Source organism: Octodon degus, unplaced genomic scaffold, assembly GCF_000260255.1.
Source record: "Octodon degus isolate 3935 unplaced genomic scaffold, OctDeg1.0 scaffold00039, whole genome shotgun sequence".
In the NCBI taxonomy this organism is placed as follows: domain Eukaryota; kingdom Metazoa; phylum Chordata; class Mammalia; order Rodentia; family Octodontidae; genus Octodon; species Octodon degus.
The window spans coordinates 13682736-13692817 of NW_004524615.1; the positions used below are offsets into that span (position 1 = coordinate 13682736).

Below are 10082 nucleotides of genomic sequence, written 5' to 3' on the forward strand. Positions count from 1 at the left end.
GGCTGGGGGATTGAACCGCGGTCCCTGATGCTTTGCCAAGCTTGTTCTAAGTAGGTGCCTTAGACCACTGAGCCATCTCTCCAGCCCTTTAATTTTTTTTTATTTTTTATTTTTATTTTTTTTTATAAAAGTCACCCTTTTGCTTGCCCCACTGTAAGCATTTTTATTTCCTGAACTAGGTAGTTTTTATGCCTCTCTTTAGGGGCATTCATTTCTCATAAACAACCTCACAGTAAGCAAACAGAACTAAAGTTAGAAACAAGGGAGAGTTGCTAGTGTCTTGCTTTGAGTTTTGTTTCCTGCTTCTGTAGTGCCGTTTCCAGGACTGGTGTTCATTACCCAGTCAGCGTTTTCCTGGCTTGCCCAGTTCCCCTTGCTTCCTGTTGCAGGGCCCCATCGCCCCACTCCTCGGCCTGTCTTTGAGATGCACATTAGCCAGCTCTGTCTGATGGAGACAGAATGGAGCCACACAGAGAATTTAAAATCTTCTAGTGGCCATATCTTGAAAAAGTAAAAGGAAACATTAAGCCTTGATTTAGACTCACTTTCTGGTGTGGAGTGAGCACCTGTGGCCACTCACAATGCATAGCCGCCTCGTTAGCCTTGTGGCTGGGCCCTTTGGGTTTGGGGTCCCTGCAGGCCTGGCTTGGGGCCCGTGTGCTCCTGAGGTTCCACAGGACCCCCAGTGATGGCTGCAAAGCCAGTCTGTGAGTGACCTCAGCAAAGTGGTCATCTCAGGAAAATGCCTGATGCCTGGTGCATTGTCAGACCTTTCTGTCTATAGCAGTTTGGGTTACTGTTGGGGTCATTTTTGTGTGACATCAGTTCATTCCAAGATTTAGTCATTTATAATTGCTTAAATAGTTGTACAACCATTTTCTCTGAGGCAGTGTGGGTATTTTCAGTGCTTTAAAAGAGAATCTCGAGTTGGGTGGGGTGATACACACCTGTAACTCAACACTGGGAGGCCGAGGCAGGAGACTTGTAAATTTGAGGCCATCCCGGGCAACTTCGAGATCTAGCTCGGTCCTGTCTCCCAGTAAGAAATGTCTCTGGGGGGCAAGGAGAAGTGTGAAGGCTCGATCTCCAGAATGCCTGGGTAGGGTGGGACACTCCAGTGGAGAGGTAGAGTGAGTCTTCCAAGTAGCCTCAGCTATCTCTGGACCTGGTGACTTGGAGCTGGTTTTCAGGCAGCTGTGGGTATCTTGACCCAAAGGGAACCCCCACCTCCTACTTCCAATCCTGAAGTGAGATATTACTAAACAATGTTTGAAGTACAAGAATCCATGCAGGCCCCCCCCCCGTTAGGCTGGTCTCAAACTGTGATCCTCCTGTCTCACTGCTGGGATTATGGGCATGCGCCACCATGCCCACAGTCCCACCTTTTCCTTAGCTCTGGGATTACAGACATACACCCCTACACCCAGACTCTGTGGCCAGCTCAGCTTGCTCTGGGGCCAGGGCTGGCGCAGCATGTGGTGTCGGGATTGAGCTGTGATCCCTGCACTTGCCTGAGAAGGTGCTTTAGTCCATAGAGGTATCTTGCCCGCCCTCAAAGTTCCACTGTTTTATCCCAACTATTTACATCCTGTTGTTTTTTAATATATTGCCTTATGATGTTGCATAAATTTAGTTACTCAGTTTCCCTGTAGTTGCAAATTACAGTGCTTGTGACTTCAGAATAGCACATATGTTGTTTGTAAGCACTTGTGTATATGTTTCATAATGTTTACAGTTAATTATTTAACATTTTTCAGTTATAACTTAACTGTTTCTCTACTGTTGGGCAATAAAGTTGGTTTTTTTTTTTTGTATTTTAGGGAAGCATCTACAGGGTGTTCAGGGTCTCACTACTAGATCAGACTCGTAGTGATCCACCTGTTTATAGCCTCCCAAGAGCTGGGATTACAGGCGTGCACCACCACGCCGGTCTCAATTGCTGTTCCAGGGTAACCTGGGGGCGGGGCCGGCACGGCAGGCCAGGGATCTGGCCCCTGCGCCCACTTGCAGGTGCTTTAGTCCACCGAGCTATTTGGCCTGCCCCAGTTGTTTTGTGTTCATACTTTCCGTGTCATCGCCTATGTCTTGTCCTCCCCAAATCCGTTGCTCCTTGTAGTACAAACTCCTGAGGTATCTCTGAAAGTAGATGGCTCCTGCCAGGGGCGTTGTTTCGGAGATGAGTCTAGGACGTAGGTCACCAGACCGAGGCAGTGTCTTGGTGGCCAGAAAGGGTTTCCACCCCCGGTGCACAGCAGCTTGGGCAGCGTCCCTGGGCTCTTCACACTTCAGTCGTCAGAAATAACAGCTGATTACAGCATGTTGATGTGGACTCCACTGAGTTGTTTATTTTTAATAAGACTTTGGTTATTATTGGAGATTTTGTACAAGGGTTAGAGAAATGACATTTGTTTACTGTTATCTCCTTTTTCTGTTTTTCCCCAGATATTCTCTAAGTGGTGGAGGCACATCATCCCACTGAAATTCCTTTGGCGTTCGGGGTCTTGTTTTTCCTGTTTTCTTCTTCATCCTCCCTTCTTTTTAAAAGTCAGCGAGAGCCTTTGCCGATGGTGTGACCAGGGCCGCAACCAGGACATGGAGCAGCCTCACCGCACCGGAGCTGCGCAAAGCCTCTCGGATGGGCGGGGAGGGTCAGCTCCTTCAAGTGGTTGTTTTATTTTTTTACTGTTTTTTAATTTTAACCATAGTGCACATATTCAAGGAAAGTATCTTTAAAAACAAAAAACCAACCCTGAAATGTATATTTGGGATTCTGATCAGGCAACTGAAGACATGAAACCTCAGGTATCCTGCTTCCGTGGCTCGCTCCCCGGGGGCTGAGGCGCGCCCTGGCGGATGGGTGTACAGATTTGTATATAGCTCGTTTTTACAGAACCCTCTGGCGCGCACAGGGATCACTGAGCACTCACTGGCCAGGTGCTTCTGTAGATAGTGTCCGTGGAGTAAATGTTCGACAGGCCATAACTTGAGTCTTACTGCCTTGCCTTTAATACATGTAAATTTTGAAATCTGTGACCAGTGATTTGGATTTTATTTTATATTTGCAGGGTTTGCCATTAATAATAATTAATGCCCCTCTCGTGGAACACTCCTATTTGTACCTCAACAGATGCAAATTTTCCTCATTTTCCCTACACCCTTTTGGTACACACAGAAGTTGATTTCCTTTCTCATTGATGGTACTATTTCTTAGTGTTTAAATTGGATCATCTGTTGCCTCATGAAGCTTTAAATTATTATTTTAAGTCTTTCCCAGATGACGCGCTCTCGTCTCACCTCTGTTTGGACCCGTGCCACCACCCGACGTCATGTCCTCCCCAACACGATTTCCGTTGCACCTTGTAGTGGAATCTGCATATCATCTTGCCCACCTAGAAGTGTCTGGATGCTTACACGAATAAATTTTATAACATACTTATTTTGCATACTCTTCTTGACACATGCCTCTAGTGGACAGATCTGCTGTTAGTTTGTGTGGCTGTGGGTGTGTGTGGCTGTGGGTGGTGTGAGACATCTCAGAAGACTGCAGGGAAGCAACAGATAGCGGAAGGCTGAACGTCCTGGTCAGCAACCTATGCAGCTCGTGTGACTGGTCACTGAAAAATGCAGTTGGATATTGCTGGTTTGTAAAATTCCTGTACCTCTTGCTGGGACCTTAATAGGTGGTTTTAATCCCTGTCAAGGGGCCTAGATCTCACTAGTGCAGCCAGCCAGGGTGTCTTGTTTTTCATCGCTTGCTGCAGGACATTGCTTGGCAAGCTGGGGCATCTCTGGGTTTCTGGAATGGGAAAGGGTTCTAGTGGCAGTTTTTGGCTGTCTTGCTTAGGTTTTGCAACATTTTATATTTTTTGATGTTCGTTGCTGTCATGTCTTATTAGAGTACTGGTTCATAGGGAGGAAGACCGAGATTTTGGGAGACCAGTTAACTGAACTTGGGAAATCAGCTCACCATCTGCTGGTAGGCCAGGCCTGGAGGGGCCAGGCCTGGCTAGAGGTGTTGCTAGGGAAGGGACTGGTTGTATTTTGATTGACTAATGAAAGTCTGTGGTTTTTAAAGTGTTGAATGATGGTGTTTTATCAGAAGTGGATTTGGGTTGGACATTAGTTTCTGTAAGGTACATATCTTGGTTAATGGAAACAACTGAATTGCTAATCCTTATCTGCACTCTATGGCAGAAATGTTACTTTGAACAGTATAGTTCGAGAATATTTCATTGTGTTTCTAGTGTACTCTACATCAGAGCAATGTGTGTCTCTTCGTATGAGGCATAAGCCAAAGGCCAGTTTTGCTACTGTGGGAGACTCACTCTGGCTGCTGCACCCTGCAGTGCTCTGCTCTTAGGTTTAGGAGCACCAGCACAGGCAGCAGCTTCTCTGATTGATGGCTCCTCACATGTCCAGGTAGACAGTGACATGACTTTGGTATTGAAGACAGTCATGTTTTTTTTTTTTTTTTTTATCGCTAGGGATAGAAGCAGGCTTCGCATCCCTGAGCTCTGTGCTCTCGAAGCCTGCCTTACTAGTAACTGGTTACTGCAGGAGGACTGGATCCTAACAGCACATGGTATAAATGGTTAGTGGAGTCTCCGCGATCACTAGGCCATGGTAATGCATAAGCCACAAATCATTGTTTGCACTTCATGGACCCTGGTGGGCGGTGGGGCACTGCCTTGGAGCTTAAGAGTGGACTGCTGCACTGTCCAGTCTCTTCTAGGTTGCTACTTGCTGTAGACACACAAGTCAGCTGGCATGTTTCCAAGGGCATCTTGTTTGGCCAGAAAAGTTGGCCTTTGGCGTTATGCTGTCCTGGGCCTTGAGTGCAGCAGTGGTAGGTACCGGCACTACAAGTGAGCCTGCCTTGCCAGTGCAAGCTGCCGTCGGTCTTCAAGGTGACCTGTGTGTCCTACAGCTGAGGATCTGCTGTCACCCAGAAGCCACCCAGTGCCAAGCCTGAGCTCTAACGGCCCACGATTATGTGTTAAGGTGGCACTGCGGTGACTGCAAACAGCTCGCCTGTGGTTTATGTGTTTGGTCAGCTGTGGCCCAGCTGGCTGGACCCAGTGGAGTGACTTAGAATGGTTGCTGTGGTTACCTAGTGGCCAGGCTCTCGACGGAACCAAGTGCCACCTGCCTTTCAAAAACTTAGTTTTTTTCTCTAATTGCTCTTGTCAAGTGTGTAGTTTGGTTCTCTGTGAAGTATTTTGTGCCTTTCCTTTGGCAAAACGTGCTCAGTTTATAAGCATTTTTATATTTTCTTCCTTACAACAAAACATGGCTTCTGTACTTCTGCTACCAAATACAGTGATGGAGGCCGAGGGCACCGAAGGGTGTGCTCCCGAGCACTTGTACTCTGTCATGCAAGGGTCAATAAAGCTCTCAGAAAATGCTTTTTTCCTGTTTCTCTGGGTCGTATGTACAGGGGATCTCTCATGCTGCCCCTTCCTAGCAGGTTTTCAGATTTTCTTGAGGCCTCGGAGTGCTTCACAGGAACCATTCTGAAATGCTCAAGCTGAGACCTCCAGAATTGACATCTGGAGGGGAACAGAAGTGATACTGTTTCCTGACACTGCTTGGCCACTTTGGGTCCCTGGCACATGCGTGAGTGGGAGACTCCCGTACCCAGGGCAGCGTGCCTAAGGTAGGTGCTTCCTCCTCTCTCTCCTCATGTCTTCATCCCTAGTCTGTCCAGGCCTCTACCCAGCAGCTTGCTAGAATGCCCTGTCTCCTTGACATTGGCCTTCCTCAGCTGTCCTCTGGCGTGTGCCCTTTCCTGTCACACCCACCTGCTCCCAACACACATGATGGAAATAAAGACAAAAGGCAAGGCTGCTTGTTTTGCCTTAAAACTTCAGTATGCTGGATTGTGGCGTGAGGTATTTTTATTCCCTTTTGTTAGTATTGAAAACCATCTGGTACATATTGTAAGGCAAATGATTAACACATCTCAAGCTCCTCTCTCTGTAAATCATGGATGACAGCCACAGCTCCACGACACAATACTGGTGTCTCGGGTTAAGTTGGTGTCCCCCGTTGGGGGCATACAGTGCTGGGAGAGGACTGCAGAGCTGGCCGACTCGAGTTAGAAAGGGCTCAAGAACACCAAGGGATTGACAGTCATCAGAGGGCAGGCTGGGGCCCACCAGGTTCTGGTGACGGCTGACTGTCCTGGCGGCAGTGTCCTGCCGCGATACCCATGCTGGGGGGGCAAGTATAAAAAGGAAGGACTCGTTCTGAAGACAGGCACAATAGATACTACTAGAGAACGTGGCTTCAGGCCACGCGGCGGGGGAGGACTAGGTACCATGACTGTACAATGCTTCTGCATCCACAAAGCCCACACACCCCCCTCAACAAGACAGCGTAGACAGCTCCAGTCAGTGACATACAGCTTCTCATGCGTGTGGACAGACAGCAAACACCACAGCAAAGAGCTCCTGTGTACACATCACTCACAGCACAGCGCGACAGGTTGGGAACTGCACAGCATTTCTGCCTCAACAGAAAACAACCCCACTACAGTCTGTAAATAGTAATCGCTGATGATTTGGTCAACTTCTGCCAAGAAGGCAGTCTGGTGACCAGGATGTCACTGGAACCAGAAACCCCTCGGCCAAATGGAGTGTGTTGCAGGTCACTTATTAGTAAGTAAAGTGAGTCCTACAAACTTCCTATTATTATAAAAGTAGAAAGATTGAAAAAACTGAAATCTGAAAATGATCTCTCATTTAAGATTGCGCCATGTGTGTTGAGAACACTGGAAAATCCTTTTTTGAAAACGGCAGCCCATGGATGAAAATAAAAGTCCTTTTCTAAGAAAAACAGCACTTGCCCTGTCTTCAGTTGAATGGACGCATGTGTGCTGCATTCGTTCAGGGTGCAGTCGTGAAGGAAAGAATGTCATTTGGCACTCTTTGACAATGTCTCAATACTGGCACAAGCTAAAGAACAGCCCGGGGGGTGATGGGTGAGACCCCCAGGCCTGGTGGAGGAGGCTGCCCATCCCAATGACAAACTATGGGAGAAGATCAGGACAGGTGCCTGTGGAGGGAGACAGGAAGAGGTGCTGTAAAACCACACATTTTGCCTGGACAGGAGTGAGTTTGTCATACACAAGGTAAATGTCTTCCAGTAAAGCAGCCCCGGCTGGGCCAGCGGGTGAGAGGTCCAGCCTTCAGTACACGTGGGATTCTTTGTGACTCAGAATGTGGGCCTGAGAGGCTGAGCAGGTGGCACTTCGGATTACCTCCATCCATCTGAAACAGGAGAACACATGTGACTGCCCTGGGCCATGCTAAAAACCCACATCCAAGTTTTCTTAGGTGTGCACCTTCATGTCACTTGGTCGTCATCCCTAGCAAGATGGCGTGGCAGCACCCTGCTCTGCACCCAGCCCCCACACAGCACCCTATGCACAAGCGAGGGCTCAAGTTGCGCTTCCTCTAGTTGTTACTGGGGAACAGTGAGAACCTTTGGCCTGGGCAGTCACAGCATAGGGGGCCTGGAGGTGCCGCAAGTCACAGCCAGCAGCTCAGGCTGGTGGCCTTTGTAAGGGAGATGGCTACCTAAAGATCCTTTTTAGGGATATTGCTAGTGCGGATGTGGCAGTGCCCCTGTACACAAAGACGGTGGTTCTCAACTTGGGGGGGGGGGACTTTTGGCAGTCTCAAGGTACACCTGGTTGCCAAGGTGAGGGTACCGCTGGTTTTGGGTGGGTGGTGCCCAGGGATGCTGGTACATCATACCCACTTCCCACGACCCATATTAGCTGGGCTGAGCCTCAGAAGTACTGAGGCCAAGAAAGCCTGCGTTTGACCAAGCCGTCCACTTTCCTCGTGGGCTCCTGGCATCTACCATGACAAGAGGACCCAAGTTGGGTGAAGCCAGCCCTCAAGCCCCTCAGCATGTTCCCATCCAGGGCTAGAACTGGAAATTACCATCCTGAGCACTCGTTTTGCAAGCAGTGGTGCCCAGGAACTGGTATTTTTTGGGTGTTGTGAGAGTTTCACAACATGGTCTCGTTCCCTGGTATTCTCCAGCGATTGTGCGCAACTCGTGATGGGCCTAGTGATGTAGAGGTCCTTGGGTCAGCGTACCAGGAAGGACAGGTTACTATCCTGTCAGACATGGCCAGGAGGAGGCTGCTTCTAACTCGGAAGTGCTGCCCCAGCTGCTCTGTGGCCTGAGACCCCTTTCCCCTAGGGACAGGTGTTTTGGGGTTGGCTCTGGGATGCAATCCCAGCGGCCCACAGCCCCAACTTGAGCTCAGACTCAGTATGAATTTGTTTCCTTCATAGCTAAATTAAGATCCTCTGCTTGGGTCTCCTACTATGCAGATAGGTACAATAATAATGTGGAAACCCTAAAATAAAGTACGCTAAGAAGGGCTCAGCTGTCCCTCCATGTGGCCCTCAGTGCTAGTGGTGGCATGAGTTAACTCACACAGTTCTTAGGGACTCTACTGGCCTCCAAGGACACCTACCTTTCAAATGTGTACTCGCTTTCAGCCCTGAAGTAGTACACGTGGGACTTGAAGTGCAGCTTGAAGACATAGTCCTTGTGAATGTTCTCGGACTCCGAGGGGATGGTGAGCGAGTATCCAAGCAGAGGCAGACTGGCGAGGGGATGATTGTCCTGCAAGGGGCACGGGTGACCCTGCAGAGGCAGCTTGGAGTCTGGCTGCCACCTTTCTCCCAGCAGTGCGTGGTCCTTGGAGCTTGGGCGTTTCTACTACAGGCTCGGGGTCTGGGAGGGAGTGCACTGCAGGCAGCTGGTCTTGGCCAGTGAGTCCAGGCTGGGACGTCACTGGGCCAGCTCATTCCTGCCCAGGTGCCCTGTCAAGGCTGCCGGAAATGGACAGTGTTTGCCTTCACGGAGAGCTGGCCTGGCCCAGGACCGCATGTAGCAACTTCCCCACCTGAGCACCTGGCAGGGCCCAGTCCTCAGGGCCTTCAGCACTCTGCCCTGGGCACGCAGTTAGTTACCTTAGACTCCTGGCAACCACTCACCTGGTGCGACTTGTAGAAGAATAGGCAGAAGTTTGTGAACACCACCCACAGCTTCTGCCACCCGTTGCTGTTTTTGAATTTCCTCAGCAGGTTCCCAGACAGCTGGTTCTGAAAGACAAGCAGGCGGTCAGGAGCACGGGCGGGCTCCCACAGCACTGGGAAGACACAGGTCATGGCGGGACTGTGCCGTCTTGGGCCAGGCTCTGCAGGCTGGGTACAGGAAGTGCCCTGGCTCTGAGAACAGACTTCCTGTCCCCCCGCGCCCCCGCTCCCTGGCATGCAAAGCCAATGGCTTATACGAACTTGAGATGTGATTCTTTGTCACCGGTTATAGGTTAAATTGTCTCTTGTACCCTGGGCCCCAAGAGGGTACAGAATGTGGCTGCCTTTGGAAGTAGGGTGGTTCAAGTATAGTTAACATGAGGTCACACTGTGGCAAGGTGGGTGTTTTATCCAGGGTGAGGTCCACAGAAGAACCCAGGGAGGTGGGCAGAAGACACAGCAATGCTGAGGATTGCCATCAGACAGGCACGGGGGTAAGGCAAGGTCCCCACGGATGTGGGGGGAGCCTGAGTGGCCAACATACTGACTTTGGATTTTGGCCTTCAGAGTAAACTTGTTCTAAGCCAACCAGTTTGTGGTCCTTTCCTGAGGAAACAATCCATGGCCCTGGAGAGCAGGAAATAGTCATCTTTTACAAGCAACTTCTGACTGCCACCTAGTGGCCACAGCTAGAAGCCACTCCTGTGCTTGATGCTGGTCTGCTAGATCTCGGCCCTCCATTAACCACCACAGTTCCATGGGCGCCTGTGGTGTGCAAAGGCCTGGATCAGGCCAAAACCCGGCACAGCTGTGCGACAGACTGAGCACAGGCAGCTGAGGGGAGGGTGAGCACAGAAAGATGTCCTCCTCAGCTTTGAAAGGACAAGAAGAGTACTTTCTACCTCCTTACAAGTTGTTCGTTCAGTCTTTTTTAAACATTTATTTGTTTAGTGTGTGTGTGTGTGTGTGTGTGTGTGTGTGTGTGTGTGTGTGTGGGCAGCTCAGCCCACCAGGGGG

At 49.8% G+C, this 10082-nt stretch overlaps 2 protein-coding genes across 5 annotated transcripts in view; one reads left to right on the forward strand and one right to left on the reverse strand.

The window, feature by feature from the left end:
• The window catches only part of Stk24 (serine/threonine kinase 24), a 56004-nt gene extending 52649 nt beyond the window's left edge, over positions 1-3355 (forward strand). The window contains exon 11 of the mRNA XM_023715195.1: positions 2443-3355. Coding sequence (XP_023570963.1) covers positions 2443-2479 — 37 coding nt within the window. The 3' untranslated portion in view covers positions 2480-3355. The remainder of the gene's footprint in view (positions 1-2442) is intronic.
• A 2524-nt stretch (positions 3356-5879) lies between these two features.
• Positions 5880-10082, reverse strand: part of Farp1 (FERM, ARH/RhoGEF and pleckstrin domain protein 1) — a 273522-nt gene continuing 269319 nt past the window's right edge. For all 4 annotated transcript variants that reach the window (XM_023715164.1, XM_004631194.3, XM_023715162.1 and 1 more), the window contains 3 exons: positions 9024-9131; positions 8498-8649; positions 5880-7271 (listed from right to left, as the gene is read on the reverse strand). In XM_023715164.1, coding sequence (XP_023570932.1) covers positions 7190-7271; positions 8498-8649; positions 9024-9131 — 342 coding nt within the window. In that variant the 3' untranslated portion in view covers positions 5880-7189. The remainder of the gene's footprint in view (positions 7272-8497; positions 8650-9023; positions 9132-10082) is intronic.